Genomic DNA, 16,855 nt, shown 5'->3' with positions numbered 1-16,855 from the left:
TTACATCGGTTATAATAGTTCGTTAAGGTATATTGTATATATATATATGCATATGTAAAGTTTTGTCAACTGGATATATATTACTATATAGTATGGTACATTAGTGTATGTGTTTTTTTATGCGCTCCGTGTGCCTTTTGGATATTCTGTGGATTATGGTATTCTAAAGCCCCCGCACTCGTGTGCCTAGTTTATGTTAATGAATAGTACCCATACTATACTAAATATAGTATATGAACTATTACAAATAAGCTGCTTTGTAATACGGGTTCTGAGTCCGCGTTTGCTCATTACAGTGCAAAAACATAAAGTCTGAGGTTATGTTTGTTGTGGTATGTGTCAAGAAATTTACATACTTACGAGTATATTGTACGACGTTACTCTAACAATTACTATTACAATTAAATAGTTGGTGTCTTCTCCTACTAGTCTCTGTATCTGTATCCCGTATCCTGTATCTGTATTGATCCTGATCCTGTTGATAACTATCTGATTCTGATCTATTTTTTGTATACATATATTTCTATTTCTGTACGAGTTATAAGTGGACATGCTGGAGAGCGTCTATAACGGTAGTTATTTGGGGTTCGGGGTCTGTATTGGCTCTGCGATCTTTAGGGCTTAGGCCAGAACGTACTTCCAGACGCGATTTGTCTGATGATTGGTTCCGATCTCAGTGACATACAGGGCCGACCCGTTAACACTGACGGCCATCGAATGCGGATTTTTGAAGTCGCCCCAGTGCCCGATAATGGCCTCCGACCGCGGATCGATGGTGAAGCCGCACACGGGCAACATCGAGGTGGGTCCGTTCACGGCGAACACTATATCGCCGTAACTGGCGACGCCAAAGACGCGACCCAGATCTGGCTCCTGTATGGTGGCTGCAGGCTCACCCTCGCCATGGGAAGACTTCAAGCCGGCTCTGCAAGAGTTTCATTTTGCAATTTGGGAATCGTTTTAGGATTGCTTTGCTACTCCACTCACTTGGGACAGACGACGCGCATATTCTCGCGGTCAGCGATACACAGTAGATCCAAGTGCTCCAACAGGGTGATGGCATGTGGCACCTGAAGTGACAGAAACTCTGGAAGGGATTTTGGAATGTTATGATGAACACTCAAACACTAAATATACGTACCTGGTGGCTGTGGAATCGTACGAAGCAGCTTGCCAGCGGCATTGAACTTCAGGATGCGACTGTTACAGTAGCCATCGGCGATAAAGAACTGTGAATACATACATATATGAAAACATTCTTCCTAGTCAAAGGGTCTGAGAGTCTTACCTCTCCCGTGGTGGCCACAGCTATGGAAGTCGGCTTGCACAGATGTTTGACGGAGGATCCAGGGCGGAAGCGTTTGCCAATCGTAAGAAGAGGCTTGCTGCCGAAGGGCTTAAACTAAACCAGGACTATATAGTATAGGACTAGATAAAGGACTCTGTATAAAAACTATGTACCTTGAATGCCTGGTGCATAGCCACGTCCGTAATCCAGTAGTTGCCATGAATATCGATGGTCATGCCATGGGGCATGTAGAACATATTTGAGCCCCAGCCAGATTTAATCGCACCCGTCTTCGAGTCTAGGACATAGATCGTCTTCTCCTTAATCGGCCCGTACTCGATGAGGTAGTAGATATTGCTTTCGTTGAAGGTGCTGCAAGCAGATTGGACACACAAATCAGATATGTATACGTGTCCCACGTGAGAGTAGACACTTGTTACTATGCAACTGCGAAAGCTGTTGACCCACTTTACGTCCCAGTAGCGGTCAGCGCGATGAAAAATGACTGGATTGCCCTGTGGGTCCACGGAGACGGCGGTGACCTGGCCGAAGCTGTGCTGCTCGGTGGGCCAGTTCTCCACGAGCACAGGAGTGGGCACACTGGCCGCCGGAATGGGTACATTGTCGTAGCTGCGCTGGTTCTGCAGGGCCACCTCATCGTCCACCAGTGGCAGCTGCGGCGGCTGCAACGGACAGTGGACAACCCCTGACGATATGAACGACACAGTTTTTTGGTGGAGACTAGCTCACCTGAAGGTCCTTCTGCTGCATGCGGCGCTTGATGAGCGCCCTCACCTGGTTGAAGAACCGTTCGTTGAGGTTCACCCCCCCTGGCAGGTGTTTGCTGTTCGCGGCCACTGCTCCCAGGCAGAGCGCCAGCAGCGCCAGCAGCGCCACAAGATGAATGCACGACATTTGGAACTCCTCTGACTTGCGTTTTTCTAGTGGCAGAAGTTTACTTGTGCTCTGCTTGCGCGATTTTCTGCTCTGCTAACATCTGTTGGCGGTGTCTATATGTACATATGTTGCGCTGGCAATAGACTAACTGCCTTTGGACCACGAACTTCACTCCACTCCCCCACACGCACTGACGCTGATAGTCCCACGCTTTTCGATTTTCGCTTTCATTTTTGGCGCCTGCGCCTGCTGATCCCCAGCACACTGGGCCCTAGCCCATCCGCTCGGTAAATGGTTTGAAATTCCTGGGTATTTTCAGATGTGCGTCTGATTGCCCCACTGTGGCCCTGCCGCAAGCTGTTGGAGATTGGAAAGCGTTTATTGATTTTCCAATACGACAGAACAGTGACGGCGAAAAGTAAGGCTTTATTCGATTCGATTATATGGTGCAAACGCCATCGATAACAGTTCGATGGCGAAATTCGATACGATTTTGATGTCAACGTGCTCGATTAAGTTTACAATTAATGGTGCAATGAACAGAGAATCGATTTGGAGTTTGGAGGCCACTTTGGAGATGGAAGCATACAATCAGCAGTCAGTGTCTTTGACGTCACAGCGGGTGTTGGGCAGTGGGTGGAGCAGGGCCGTAATCCGTGGGCTCTACGTGGGCTATACGTGTGCTCTACGACCCCCAATCCCAGTTGGACTGAGTCCAAATATAGCCAGTGTCCGTCATGGAGCAGTAAGCATTGTAAAAGCGTCCCGGGGAGCTGTAAACAGTGAAATGAGACAAGCATCCCCTGTGCATCAGCGGACTCGCCGTCGAGAAGATGGTCACGTAACTCACTCACCGGCAGTAGGAGTACTGTGGACATTTGCACCGAAACAGGCTCTGGAACTCCTCCTTGCACACCTCGTTCCACCAGCAGGTGCGCTGCAATATGATCAAACAATCCAAGGGGAGAGGGGTTAATTGGGCCAATCTCCAGCTCCACTCACCCGCACACCACAGACCTCTGTCATATAGCCGTGAACGCTCTGGTCCGAGTAGCTGCGCTTCGTTAGATGCGCCTGTGCATCGGCCGGTGCGGGCACCAGGAGCAGGGACAGTCGCAGGCAGCAGCCCAGAAGCAACCACCGCGATGCCAAGGGCAGCCCTGTGATCACCTTAACACAATTAGCAATAAAATAATCAAATTATATTTTTATATTTTTCAAATTATTTTCCTTTTTCCATTATGGTCTGACCTTTCGCATCGTTTCGGTTTTTGTATTTTTCGTTATTGGTTTTACGTTTCACTTAAAGAGGGGGCTTTTCTTCATAACTTTCACTGTACATCCTCACGTGGTACATGCATGTCCTGTGGCGAGTGTCACGTGGCAACAACTGCTGGGGCTGGGCGTTCGGCAAAGCAACTACAACGGGAAATGGAATCGGGACCCCAGTCGTCGGCTTTTCGCTTTCTCTAGACACGCACACACGTGTACACTCTAATTTATGTACTCTTGCACATGCAGAAGTCCCTCTGTGTGTGCGTGTGTGTGTGGAGGGTTCTTGTCCCACTGTTCGTCTGCATGGGGGCCACATGCAATTATATTACCATCGGTTTATATTCATGAATGGGGAATGGGGATGTGTGCACCCTATAGGCATGCATCTTTGATGAAATCTTGACACAATACATTTCTTGATCAAATTCTTTTGTTTTGTTTGTCGGCATTTCCCCGACGTCATCTCGCACGAGACATGACTCAGCATACGCGCCGAGGCAGAGATGCTTTAAATAGTTTGAAAGCTCATTCAGCTGCCAAAAGTATTTTCATATTGGCCACGTCAAATCAGCCATCTCAACAGGTAGAAAATTATGAAAATCTCTTTATATACATGTACATATATATATGTATTGTAACGAACCTGCTTCTTGGTTCGCTTGAGTTTGCTGGGCTCGCTCAGCGGTCGGCCGATTCGTCGCAACGTATTTTTATACCCGATACTCAAAATGAGTATTGGGGTATATTAGATTTGTGGTAAAAGTGGATGTGTGTAACGTCCAGAAGGAATCGTTTCCGACCCCATAAAGTATATATATTCTTGATCAGCATCAATAGCCGAGTCGATTGAGCCCTGTCTGTCTGTCCGTCTGTCCGTCCGTCCGTCCGTCCGTCCGTCCGTCCGTCCGTCCGTCCGTCCGTCCCCTTCAGCGCCTAGTGCTCAAAGACTATAAGAGCTAGAGCAACGATGTTTTGGATCCAGACTTCTGTGATATGTCACTGCTACAAAAATATTTCAAAACTTCGCCCCGCCCACTTCCGCCCCCACAAAGGACGAAAATCTGTGGCATCCACATTTTTAAAGATACGATAAAACCAAAAACGCAGAATCGGCGAGGATGACCATATCTTCTACAGTGCAAAATCTGAACCAGATCGTATAATGATTATAGCCAGAATCAAGAAAACAATTTCATTCTTTCTCGCTCTGTCTCTCTCTAACACACAGGTTTCATGGTCGGTTTTGTCAATTGCAAAATATGAGTTCAAGGATCTCAGAACCTATAAGAGCCAGAGCAACCAAATTTGGTATCCACACTCCTGTGATATCGGACCTTGACCGTTTCGTGTCCAAATTTCGCCACACCCCCTTCCGCCCCCGCAAAGGCCGAAAATCTGTGGCATCCACAAATCTCAGAGACTATAAAGGCTAGAGTAACCAAATTTGGTATCCGCACTTCTGTTAGATCTCACTATAAAACGTATATCTCAGAATTTCGCCCCACCCCCTTCCGCCCCCACAAAAGACGAAAATCTGACGCATCCACAATATTGCACATTCGAGAAAACTAAAAACGCAGAATCATAGATAATGACCATATCTATCAGATTGCTGAATCTGGATCAGATCGGATCATTTTTGTAGCCAAAAGCAAGAAATCAATTTTCAGTGGCTACGCAGCGCCCGACGTCACGCTCAGACTGATTTTCTGTCTCTCTCGCACGCACTCTTTGTCGTGTGGTTCAATATTAGCGGCGTCTGCCGGAGGAGAGCCATACTGACTTAGTATCGGGTATAACTGTAGAGTTGCGGTGTCCGCAGCAACTCACAACGTTCCCCTCGTTATTGTTGCCCCCAACGACAAATGATAAGACCTTCCTTTTCTTTAATCGAATTTCTCTTTATTCGTAATTATATTAGGACTTAGGGCTAGATGCTACAATTCAATTTATCTATGGATCTCCACCACGCGTGGGCTCTCGTCGGGTGTGGCAGCGTTGAGGCTAATGATTGGGGCAGTTTGACATCCGCTATTGCTTTGGCCCGCCACGCAAATCCGCACTCCACGTCTCGCACTCCCCTCTTAGCTTCCGCCGGCAACTGTGGATCACCTCTTAACTTAGACTCACTCTGGGGGCAGGCGGGGCCTGTCTTCCTGTTGCTATTCACTTCACTGCACTTCTTCGAACCGTACCGGGTATCACTCTTACGTTTCGGCGGGGTTTCAACGTGCGCGCGCGACCCCTTCTCCACGGAAAACGAGACCCGCTTCGTCGCCGCAGCCTCCTTTTATAGCCCCTTGACGGGCCCCGGCTCGGCGTTGGTAGTTTTCCATCGCCGTCTCCTGGTTTCCACGGCCTTCGTAACGGGGCCTGGCCGGTGGCGTGATCCCATGCCCATATTTGGTCATGCGTCGTATCGCTGCCGGCCCGATCCCGCCGTCTCCTCTGCCTCTCGCGTTTCTCTCGCTCCGAGAGCGGGATACTTCTCCTCTCGGGGCCCTTGGCCTCTTCGCCGCATCCGGATATCCGTGGGTATCTGGGCTGACCTTCGCCTTATCCAGCCAGCCATCAGCCTTTATCCGACCGTCCCACCGCCTTTATCCGGCTATGCTTTGGTCGAATTCGGCCTGTGGGAACCGCGGTTCCTCACACCCCCCTCTTTCTTCCCGCAGCGGACTACTCCCGTTTTCCGCGACCTTGCGACGGAGTGTGCTTTCCCCATTCAAACGGCCCCATTTTACGCGCACTCCTTACTACATCTGGGATCACGGGCGCCCTGGCGCCTTTGCTCGGGCGGCGCTGCCAGCCCTTGCAATTTTCTGGCTGGGTCGACTCCCCGCCTATCGATAAGGTGTAGGGGCGTTTAGGCGATCCACTCGATATTTCTCCCCAGTAAGTATTCCACTTTTCTCTTTTTCGTCTTTGCTTTATTCATTTTCTTCCCGCGTGTTTCGCCCTTGTTTTTTCCCCCCTTTTTTTCGACCCCTTTTGCTCTTTTTTTCCTTTTTCTTTTTTTTCCCCCTACTTTTGTTCGCGGAACACCTCCGTGCGTGTGGCCGACATCGCAATGCGGTACCGGGTACCCCGCTCGCTCACCAGCTTCTTCACCCTCCTACCCACGAGGCGAATCTGGGTCTGCGCGCGGACCACCGCCGCCGGCCACTCCTCCCGCGGGATCGCCGTCCAGTGGACCGTGGCTGCCGGTGCCGAGCTCTGCCGTTGCAGGGCCGGTCGCTTCGGTCCTGCACAGGGCTCCGGGCAGGAAGCCTGCCGCTTCAGAGCCGGGCGCTCGGCCGCCGTCGACCTCTCCGGTGCGGGCCACACCCACGGTCCGCGCTCCCACGCCTCGAGTTCCACCTCCGTCGGTGCTGTCGCCGCCGTCGCTGCTGCCTCGGCCGTTGCTGTCTGGGCCGCCGTCGCCGTTTCCGCGGTCCGCGTCTCTGCTTCTGCCGCTGCCTCGGCCGTCGCCGTCTGCGCCGCCGTCGCCGTTTCCGCGGTCTGCGTCCCTGCTGCCACCGTCGCCGCCTCTGCCGCTGCCTCGGCCGTCGCTGTCTGGACCGCCGTCGACGTTTCCGCGGTCTGCGTCCCGGCTGCCGTCGTCGCCGCCTCTGCCGTTCGCGTCGCCGCCTCCGCCGTCTGGGCCGCCGTCGCCGTTTCCGCGGTCTGCGTCCCTGCTGCCGCCGTCGCCGTCTGGGCCGCCGTCGCCATTTCCGCGGCCTGCGTCTCTGCTGTCACCTTCGCCGCTTCTGCAGTCCGCGTCGCTGCCTCCGCCGTCGCCATTGCTGCCGCTGAGGTCGTGGGGGCGGGTCCGGGGTCCCTCCTCCGCGGGTCCCTGTTGTTGCTGCCGCGTGGAATCTCCTCCCACACCCGGGCGCCGGCCTCTGGCTGGGCTTCGCTCGGGGCGGGCCCCGAGGCCCACGTGATGTGCAGGGTCTGGTGGTGCCACACCATCCCCTGGCGCACGGCGGTCCGCACCTCCTGCGATACGTACGGTCCCATTACGGCCGCCTCCGGTCCCCTCCACTGTGGTTGCTGCTGCCACTGCTCCTGCCCCTGCTGCTGGTGATGCGGATGCTGGTGCTGCTGGTGCTGCTGCTGCTGGTGCTGCTGGTGCTGCTGCTGCTGGTGCTGCTGCTGGTGCTGGTGCTGCTGGTGCTGCTGCTGCTGCTGCTCCTCCTCGGCCTGCGGCTGCCGCCTCTCGGGGCCCTCGTCATCCTCGGCCGGTGGCGTAGGCTGCCACAGCTCGCCCTCCTCCTCCTCGGCCTGCTGCAGCCGCCGCTGCCACTCGGCCTCGGGGTTCGTAGCCTGCTTGCCCGTGGCCTGGGGCTGCGCCCCCTCGGTCTCCGCCTCGTCGGTCCGGGGCTGCATCGGCGGCAGCACCAGGGTGGGGGTGGCGGCGCCTCGTCGCTCTCTTGGCCGTGCTCCTCCGTACTGGCGGCTCTTTCCGCCTGTCGCCGCCGCGCCTCCTTCCGCTCGTCCCTCCGCCGCCTGATCGCCCGCGCCCTCTCCAGCACTCGGTGCATCCGGCGCTTCTCCTCCGGCGTCGCCTCCTGAAACCTCCACCTCACCGCCTCGATTTTGTCGCGCAGGGTCAGCGGCCTTCCATTCCTCGTCTCCGGCTCCGCCCCTTGCTGCCGTCTCCACCTGGCCTTCTATTGAGCGGTTGGCGCGCGCGGGCCGCCGGTGCATAGGACCTCGTCGTCGCCCTCCTCGGTGCCCTAATCCGATGACACCGTCGGCGACACCGAGTCGTGCCCCGACGGCGCCGGTGACACCAACGGCGAGGCCAGCAGTTGAAGGAACTGGGAGCCATCGCACCCATCCTCCTCGTCGCTACGCGAGAGCAAAGACGCCCGTCGCTGACGAGAAGTACCGGCGCGATAGCCCCCTTCTCCCACGATCGCCTGTTGCTCCTCCAGGAAGGCCATAATATCCTCCATCTTCTTCCTGACATCCTCGTGGTTGAGCCCGCGTTTCATCTCCATCTTTTATTCTTGCTACTTTTTCTTGCGTTCTTTCTGGTGATAATTACCTTCAAGTGTTCGCTGTTCCGTTTTCCACCCGCCTATATACACGCGTTGCATTGCCAATCGTTCCCTCTACCGGTGCCGGTGCTCCGTGTTTCGGTCTCTCTTGCCTGGTTCTAACGGTTGTTGCGTTTGTACTCATGGCCCTCAGCCTCGTCTCTCTGCCGGCCGCGCTCTCTAACGGCATCTTTCCCCTGGTTGTGTGAGTGCCGTCGCGCTCTCCGCTCTCTATCCGATTTCGGGGGTATATTAGGTTAGGTTAGGTTAACCCGGACGGCCCTCAGCGGGGCCACGCATAGGCCAATATGGCCCTTAGTTATCCGGAGGAGTATATTAGATTTGTGGTAAAAGTGGATGTGTGTAACGTCCAGAAGGAATCGTTTCCGACCCATAAAGTATATATATTCTTGATCAGCATCAATAGCCGAGTCGATTGAGCCCTGTCTGTCCGTCCGTCCGTCCGTCCGTCCGTCCGTCCGTCCCCTTCAGCGCCTAGTGCTCAAAGACTATAAGAGCTAGAGCAACGATGTTTTGGATCCAGACTTCTGTGATATGTCACTGCTACAAAAATATTTCAAAACTTCGCCCCGCCCACTTCCGCCCCCACAAAGGACGAAAATCTGTGGCATCCACATTTTTAAAGATACGATAAAACCAAAAACGCAGAATCGGCGAGGATGACCATATCTTCTACAGTGCAAAATCTGAACCAGATCGTAAAATGATTATAGCCAGAATCAAGAAAACAATTTCATTCTTTCTCGCTCTGTCTCTCTCTAACACACAGGTTTCATGGTCGGTTTTGTCAATTGCAAAATATGAGTTCAAGGATCTCAGAACCTATAAGAGCCAGAGCAACCAAATTTGGTATCCACACTCCTGTGATATCGGACCTTGACCGTTTTGTGTCCAAATTTCGCCACACCCCCTTCCGCCCCCGCAAAGGACGAAAATCTGTGGCATCCACAAATCTCAGAGACTATAAAGGCTAGAGTAACCAAATTTGGTATCCGCACTTCTGTTAGATCTCACTATAAAACGTATATCTCAGAACTTCGCCCCACCCCCTTCCGCCCCCACAAAAGACGAAAATCTGTTGCATCCACAATATTGCACATTCGAGAAAACTAAAAGCGCAGAATCATAGATAATGACCATATCTATCAGATTGCTAAATCTGGATCAGATCGGATAATTTTTGTAGCCAAAAGCAAGAAATCAATTTTCAGTGGCTACGCAGCGCCCGACGTCACGCTCAGACTGATTTTCTGTCTCTCTCGCACGCACTCTTTGTCGTGTGGTTCAATATTAGCGGCGTCTGCCGGAGGAGAGCCATACTGACTTAGTATCGGGGATAACTGTAGAGTTGCGGTGTCCGCAGCAACTCACAACGTTCCCCCTCGTTATTGTTGCCCCCAACGACAAATGATAAGACCTTCCTTTTCTTTAATCGAATTTCTCTTTATTCGTAATTATATTAGGACTTAGGGCTAGATGCTACAATTCAACTTATCTATGGATCTCCACCACGCGTGGGCTCTCGTCGGGTGTGGCAGCGTTGAGGCTAATGATTGGGCCAGTTTGACATCCGCTATTGCTTTGGCCCGCCACGCAAATCCGCACTCCACGTCTCGCACTCCCCTCTTAGCTTCCGCCGGCAACTGTGGATCACCTCTTAACTTAGACTCACTCTGGGGCAGGCGGGGCCTGTCTTCCTGTTGCTATTCACTTCACTGCACTTCTTCGAACCGTACCGGGTATCACTCTTACGTTTCGGCGGGGTTTCAACGTGCGCGCGCGATCCCTTCTCCACGGAAAACGAGACCCGCTTCGTCGCCGCAGCCTCCTTTTATAGCCCCTTGACGGGCCCCGGCTCGGCGTTGGTAGTTTTCCATCGCCGTCTCCTGGTTTCCACGGCCTTCGTAACGGGGCCTGGCCGGTGGCGTGATCCCATGCCCATATTTGGTCATGCGTCGTATCTCTGCCGGCCCGATCCCGCCGTCTCCTCTGCCTCTCGCGTTTCTCTCGCTCCGAGAGCGGGATACTTCTCCTCTCGGGGCCCTTGGCCTCTTCGCCGCATCCGGATATCCGTGGGTATCTGGGCTGACCTTCGCCTTATCCAGCCAGCCATCAGCCTTTATCCGACCGTCCCACCGCCTTTATCCGGCTATGCTTTGGTCGAATTCGGCCTGTGGGAACCGCGGTTCCTCACACCCCCCTCTTTCTTCCCGCAGCGGAATACTCCCGTTTTCCGCGACCTTGCGACGGAGTGTGCTTTCCCCATTCAAACGGCCCCATTTTACGCGCACTCCTTACTACATCTGGGATCACGGGCGCCCTGGCGCCTTTGCTCGGGCGGCGCTGCCAGCCCTTGCAATTTTCTGGCTGGGTCGTCTCCCCGCCTATCGATAAGGTGTAGGGGCGTTTAGGCGATCCACTCGATATTTCTCCCCAGTAAGTATTCCACTTTTCTCTTTTTCGTCTTCTCTTTATTCATTTTCTTCCCGCGTGTTTCGCCCTTGTTTTTTCACCCCTTTTTTTCGACCCCTTTTGCTCTTTTTTTCCTTTTCCTTTTTTTTCCCCCTACTTTTGTTCGCGGAACACCTCCGTGCGTGTGGCCGACATCGCAATGCGGTACCGGGTACCCCGCTCGCTCACCAGCTTCTTCACCCTCCTACCCACGAGGCGAATCTGGGTCTGCGCGCGGACCACCGCCGCCGGCCACTCCTCCCGCGGGATCGCCGTCCAGTGGACCGTGGCTGCCGGTGCCGAGCTCTGCCGTTGCAGGGCCGGTCGCTTCGGTCCTGCACAGGGCTCCGGGCAGGAGGCCTGCCGCTTCAGAGCCGGGCGCTCGGCCGCCGTCGACCTCTCCGGTGCGGGCCACACCCACGATCCGCGCTCCCACGCCTCGAGTTCCACCTCCGTCGGGGCTGTCGTCGCCGTCGCTGCTGCCTCGGCCGTTGCTGTCTGGGCCGCCGTCGCCGTTTCCGCGGTCCGCGTCTCTGCTTCTGCCGCTGCCTCGGCCGTCGCCGTCTGGGCCGCCGTCGCCGTTTCCGCGGTCTGCGTCCCTGCTGCCGCCGTCGCCGCCTCTGCCGCTGCCTCGGCCGTCGCTGTCTGGACCGCCGTCGACGTTTCCGCGGTCTGCGTCCCTGCTGCCGCCGTCGCCGCCTCTGCCGCTGCCTCGGCCGTCGCCGTCTGGACCGCCGTCGCCGTCTGGGCCGCCGTCGCCATTTCCGCGGCCTGCGTCTCTGCTGTCACCTTCGCCGCTTCTGCAGTCCGCGTCGCTGCCTCCGCCGTCGCCATTGCTGCCGCTGAGGTCGTGGGGGCGGGTCCGGGGTCCCTCCTCCGCGGGTCCCTGTTGTTGCTGCCGCGTGGAATCTCCTCCCACACCCGGGCGCCGGCCTCTGGCTGGGCTTCGCTCGGGGCGGGCCCCGAGGCCCACGTGATGTGCAGGGTCTGGTGGTGCCACACCATCCCCTGGCGCACGGCGGTCCGCACCTCCTGCGATACGTACGGTCCCATTACGGCCGCCTCCGGTCCCCTCCACTGTGGTTGCTGCTGCCACTGCTCCTGCCCCTGCTGCTGGTGATGCGGATGCTGGTGCTGCTGGTGCTGCTGCTGCTGGTGCTGCTGGTGCTGCTGCTGCTGGTGCTGCTGCTGGTGCTGGTGCTGCTGGTGCTGGTGCTGCTGCTGCTGCTGCTCCTCCTCGGCCTGCGGCTGCCGCCTCTCGGGGCCCTCGTCATCCTCGGCCGGTGGCGTAGGCTGCCACAGCTCGCCCTCCTCCTCCTCGGCCTGCGGCTGCCGCCTCTCGGGGCCCTCGTCATCCTCGGCCGGTGGCGTAGGCTGCCACAGCTCGCCCTCCTCCTCCTCGGCCTGCTGCAGCCGCCGCTGCCACTCGGCCTCGGGGTTCGTAGCCTGCTTGCCCGTGGCCTGGGGCTGCGCCCCCTCGGTCTCCGCCTCGTCGGTCCGGGGCTGCATCGGCGGCAGCACCAGGGTGGGGGTGGCGGCGCCTCGTCGCTCTCTTGGCCGTGCTCCTCCGTACTGGCGGCTCTTTCCGCCTGTCGCCGCCGCGCCTCCTTCCGCTCGTCCCTCCGCCGCCTGATCGACCACGCCCTCTCCAGCACTCGGTGCATCCGGCGCTTCTCCTCCGGCGTCGCCTCCTGAAACCTCCGCCTCACCGCCTCGATTTTGTCGCGCAGGGTCAGCGGACTTCCATTCCTCGTCTCCGGCTCCGCCCCTTGCTGCCGTCTCCACCTGGCCTTCTATTGAGCGGTTGGCGCGCGCGGGCCGTCGGTGCATAGGACCTCGTCGTCGCCCTCCTCGGCGCCCTAATCCGATGACACCGTCGGCGACACCGAGTCGTGCCCCGACGGCGCCGGTGACACCAACGGCGAGGCCAGCAGTTGAAGGAACTGGGAGCCGTCGCACCCATCCTCCTCGTCGCTACGCGAGAGCAAAGACGCCCGTTGCTGACGAGAAGTACCGGCGCGATAGCCCCCTTCTCCCACGATCGCCTGTTGCTCCTCCAGGAAGGCCATAATATCCTCCATCTTCTTCCTGCCATCCTCGTGGTTGAGCCCGCGTTTCATCTCCATCTTTTATTCTTGCTACTTTTTCTTGCGTTCTTTCTGGTGATAATTACCTTCAAGTGTTCGCTGTTCCGTTTTCCACCCGCCTATATACACGCGTTGCTTTGCCAAGCGTTCCCTCTACCGGTGCCGGTGCTCCGTGTTTCGGTCTCTTGCCTGGTTCTAACGGTTGTTGCGTTTGTACTCATGGCCCTCAGCCTCGTCTCTTTGCCGGCCGCACTCTCTAACGGCATCTTTCCCATGGTTGTGTGAGTGCCGTCGCGCTCTCCGCTCTCTATCCGATTTCGGGGGTATATTAGGTTAGGTTAGGTTAACCCGGACGGCCCTCAGCGGGGCCACGCATAGGCCAATATGGCCCTTAGTTATCCGGAGGAGTATATTAGATTTGTGGTAAAAGTGGATGTGTGTAACGTCCAGAAGGAATCGTTTCCGACCCATAAAGTATATATATTCTTGATCAGCATCAATAGCCGAGTCGATTGAGCCCTGTCTGTCTGTCCGTCCGTCCGTCTGTCCGTCTGTCCTTCTGTCCGTCCCCTTCATCGCCTAGTGCTCAAAGACTATAAGAGCTAGAGCAACGATGTTTTGGATCCAGACTTCTGTGATATGTCACTGCTACAAAAATATTTCAAAACTTCGCCCCGCCCACTTCCGCCCCCACAAAGGACGAAAATCTGTGGCATCCACAATTTTAAAGATATGAGAAAACCAAAAACGCAGAATCGTAGAGAATGACCATATCTTAGATTGCAGAATCTGAATTGGATCGTGTTATTATTATAGCCAGCATCAAGAAAACAATTTCATTTTTTCTCGCCCTGTCTCTCTCTAACACTCACGTAGCATAGGCGGCTTTGCTTAGAGTAAAACATTAGCGCCTAGATCTCAGAGACTACAAAAGCTAGAGCAACCAAATTTGGTATCCACACTCCTAATATATCGGACCGAGACGAGTTTGTTTCAAAATTTCGCCACACCCCCTTCCGCCCCCGTAAAGGACGAAAATCTGGGGATATTCACAAATCTCAGACTATTAACGCTAGAGTAACCAAATTTAGTATCCGCACCCCTGTTAGATCTCACTATAAAACGTATATCTCAAAATTTCGCCCCACCCCCTTCCGCCCCCACAAAGGACGAAAATCTGTTGCATCCACAATATTGCACATTCGAGGCCGCCGTCGCCGTTTCCGCGGTCCGCGTCTCTGCTTCTGCCGCTGCCTCGGCCGTCGCCGTCTGGGCCGCCGTCGCCGTTTCCGCGGTCTGCGTCCCTGCTGCCGCCGTCGCCGCCTCTGCCGCTGCCTCGGCCGTCGCTGTCTGGACCGCCGTCGACGTTTCCGCGGTCTGCGTCCCGGCTGCCGTCGTCGCCGCCTCTGCCGTTCGCGTCGCCGCCTCCGCCGTCGCCGTGTCTGCCGCTGCCTCGGCCGTCGCCGTCTGGACCGCCGTCGCCGTCTGGGCCGCCGTCGCCATTTCCGCGGCCTGCGTCTCTGCTGTCACCTTCGCCGCTTCTGCAGTCCGCGTCGCTGCCTCCGCCGTCGCCATTGCTGCCGCTGAGGTCGTGGGGGCGGGTCCGGGGTCCCTCCTCCGCGGGTCCCTGTTGTTGCTGCCGCGTGGAATCTCCTCCCACACCCGGGCGCCGGCCTCTGGCTGGGCTTCGCTCGGGGCGGGCCCCGAGGCCCACGTGATGTGCAGGGTCTGGTGGTGCCACACCATCCCCTGGCGCACGGCGGTCCGCACCTCCTGCGATACGTACGGTCCCATTACGGCCGCCTCCGGTCCGCTCCACTGTGGTTGCTGCTGCCACTGCTCCTGCCCCTGCTGCTGGTGATGCGGATGCTGGTGCTGCTGGTGCTGCTGCTGCTGGTGCTGCTGGTGCTGCTGCTGCTGGTGCTGCTGCTGGTGCTGGTGCTGCTGGTGCTGGTGCTGCTGCTGCTGCTGCTCCTCCTCGGCCTGCGGCTGCCGCCTCTCGGGGCCCTCGTCATCCTCGGCCGGTGGCGTAGGCTGCCACAGCTCGCCCTCCTCCTCCTCGGCCTGCGGCTGCCGCCTCTCGGGGCCCTCGTCATCCTCGGCCGGTGGCGTAGGCTGCCACAGCTCGCCCTCCTCCTCCTCGGCCTGCTGCAGCCGCCGCTGCCACTCGGCCTCGGGGTTCGTAGCCTGCTTGCCCGTGGCCTGGGGCTGCGCCCCCTCGGTCTCCGCCTCGTCGGTCCGGGGCTGCATCGGCGGCAGCACCAGGGTGGGGGTGGCGGCGCCTCGTCGCTCTCTTGGCCGTGCTCCTCCGTACTGGCGGCTCTTTCCGCCTGTCGCCGCCGCGCCTCCTTCCGCTCGTCCCTCCGCCGCCTGATCGCCCGCGCCCTCTCCAGCACTCGGTGCATCCGGCACTTCTCCTCCGGCGTCGCCTCCTGAAACCTCCGCCTCACCGCCTCGATTTTGTCGCGCAGGGTCAGCGGCCTTCCATTCCTCGTCTCCGGCTCCGCCCCTTGCTGCCGTCTCCACCTGGCCTTCTATTGAGCGGTTGGCGCGCGCGGGCCGCCGGTGCATAGGACCTCGTCGTCGCCCTCCTCGGCGCCCTAATCCGATGACACCGTCGGCGACACCGAGTCGTGCCCCGACGGCGCCGGTGACACCAACGGCGAGGCCAGCAGTTGAAGGAACTGGGAGCCATCGCACCCATCCTCCTCGTCGCTACGCGAGAGCAAAGACGCCCGTCGCTGACGAGAAGTACCGGCGCGATAGCCCCCTTCTCCCACGATCGCCTGTTGCTCCTCCAGGAAGGCCATAATATCCTCCATCTTCTTCCTGCCATCCTCGTGGTTGAGCCCGCGTTTCATCTCCATCTTTTATTCTTGCTATTTTTTCTTGCGTTCTTTCTGGTGATAATTACCTTCAAGTGTTCGCTGTTCCGTTTTCCACCCGCCTATATACACGCGTTGCATTGCCAATCGTTCCCTCTACCGGTGCCGGTGCTCCGTGTTTCGGTCTCTCTTGCCTGGTTCTAACGGTTGTTGCGTTTGTACTCATGGCCCTCAGCCTCGTCTCTCTGCCGGCCGCGCTCTCTAACGGCATCTTTCCCCTGGTTGTGTGAGTGCCGTCGCGCTCTCCGCTCTCTATCCGATTTCGGGGGTATATTAGGTTAGGTTAGGTTAACCCGGACGGCCCTCAGCGGGGCCACGCATAGGCCAATATGGCCCTTAGTTATCCGGAGGAGTATATTAGATTTGTGGTAAAAGTGGATGTGTGTAACGTCCAGAAGGAATCGTTTCCGACCCATAAAGTATATATATTCTTGATCAGCATCAATAGCCGAGTCGATTGAGCCCTGTCTGTCTGTCCGTCCGTCCGTCTGTCCGTCTGTCCTTCTGTCCGTCCCCTTCATCGCCTAGTGCTCAAAGACTATAAGAGCTAGAGCAACGATGTTTTGGATCCAGACTTCTGTGATATGTCACTGCTACAAAAATATTTCAAAACTTCGCCCCGCCCACTTCCGCCCCCACAAAGGACGAAAATCTGTGGCATCCACAATTTTAAAGATATGAGAAAACCAAAAACGCAGAATCGTAGAGAATGACCATATCTTAGATTGCAGAATCTGAATTGGATCGTGTTATTATTATAGCCAGCATCAAGAAAACAATTTCATTTTTTCTCTCCCTGTCTCTCTCTAACACACACGTAGCATAGGCGGCTTTGCTTAGAGTAAAACATTAGCGCCTAGATCTCAGAGACTACAAAAGCTAGAGCAACCAAATTTGGTATCCACACTCCTAATATATCGGACC

General features: G+C 56.3%; 3 protein-coding genes across 4 annotated transcripts; all 3 read right to left on the bottom strand.

Moving 5' to 3' along the window:
- Window positions 1-45: 45 nt before the first annotated feature.
- On the bottom strand, window positions 46-2,386 carry LOC117194126 (peptidyl-alpha-hydroxyglycine alpha-amidating lyase 2-like). The gene is made up of 7 exons (XM_033398773.1): window positions 2,039-2,386; window positions 1,757-1,971; window positions 1,462-1,660; window positions 1,289-1,402; window positions 1,142-1,229; window positions 988-1,087; window positions 46-925 (listed from the first exon to the last, which is right to left on the bottom strand). The coding sequence occupies exons 1-7, from the start codon at window positions 2,201-2,203 to the stop codon at window positions 622-624; spliced, it is 1,185 nt and encodes a 394-aa protein (XP_033254664.1). The 5' UTR covers window positions 2,204-2,386; the 3' UTR covers window positions 46-621.
- A 205-nt stretch (window positions 2,387-2,591) lies between these two features.
- On the bottom strand, window positions 2,592-3,585 carry LOC117194131. 2 transcript variants are annotated; one of them, XM_033398779.1, is made up of 4 exons: window positions 3,437-3,585; window positions 3,203-3,345; window positions 3,040-3,122; window positions 2,592-2,958 (listed from the first exon to the last, which is right to left on the bottom strand). In XM_033398779.1, the coding sequence occupies exons 2-4, from the start codon at window positions 3,209-3,211 to the stop codon at window positions 2,871-2,873; spliced, it is 180 nt and encodes a 59-aa protein (XP_033254670.1). In that variant the 5' UTR covers window positions 3,212-3,345; window positions 3,437-3,585; the 3' UTR covers window positions 2,592-2,870. The 2 variants fall into 2 exon arrangements, with proteins under 2 accessions (XP_033254670.1, XP_033254669.1); XM_033398778.1 differs by having other exon boundaries at window positions 3,203-3,355; window positions 3,437-3,583.
- LOC117193109 (putative cyclin-dependent serine/threonine-protein kinase DDB_G0272797/DDB_G0274007) lies at window positions 3,562-15,020 on the bottom strand (the record flags this gene model as incomplete). The annotated part of the gene is made up of 3 exons (XM_033397832.1): window positions 3,562-3,604; window positions 11,897-12,214; window positions 14,866-15,020. Coding segments are annotated over 3 exons (516 nt in total), but the record flags the coding sequence as incomplete, so codon positions are not given.
- Window positions 15,021-16,855: the final 1,835 nt, after the last annotated feature.

Source organism: Drosophila miranda (genome assembly GCF_003369915.1).
Source record: "Drosophila miranda strain MSH22 chromosome Y unlocalized genomic scaffold, D.miranda_PacBio2.1 Contig_Y2_pilon, whole genome shotgun sequence".
In the NCBI taxonomy this organism is placed as follows: Eukaryota; Metazoa; Arthropoda; class Insecta; order Diptera; family Drosophilidae; genus Drosophila; species Drosophila miranda.
Note: the sequence above shows the minus strand (reverse complement) of the source record. Positions and strands in the feature narration are given on the sequence as shown.

What these genes read in the sequence shown, in the direction of transcription:
- LOC117194126 (XM_033398773.1), bottom strand. Translation starts at nt 2,203, where the DNA reads ATGTCGTGCATTCATCTTGTGGCGCTGCTGGCGCTGCTGGCGCTCTGC. An exon ending in CTATGCACCAGGCATTCAAG is followed by an intron (nt 1,403 to 1,461) that starts GTACATAGTTTT and finishes GTCCTGGTTTAG; the next exon opens with TTTAAGCCCTTCGGCAGCAA. An exon ending in CTGTGGCCACCACGGGAGAG is followed by an intron (nt 1,230 to 1,288) that starts GTAAGACTCTCA and finishes ATGTATTCACAG; the next exon opens with TTCTTTATCGCCGATGGCTA.
- LOC117194131 (XM_033398778.1), bottom strand. An exon ending in TTCACGGCTATATGACAGAG is followed by an intron (nt 3,123 to 3,202) that starts GTCTGTGGTGTG and finishes ATCATATTGCAG; the next exon opens with CGCACCTGCTGGTGGAACGA. An exon ending in CCACAGTACTCCTACTGCCG is followed by an intron (nt 2,959 to 3,039) that starts GTGAGTGAGTTA and finishes CACTGTTTACAG; the next exon opens with CTCCCCGGGACGCTTTTACA.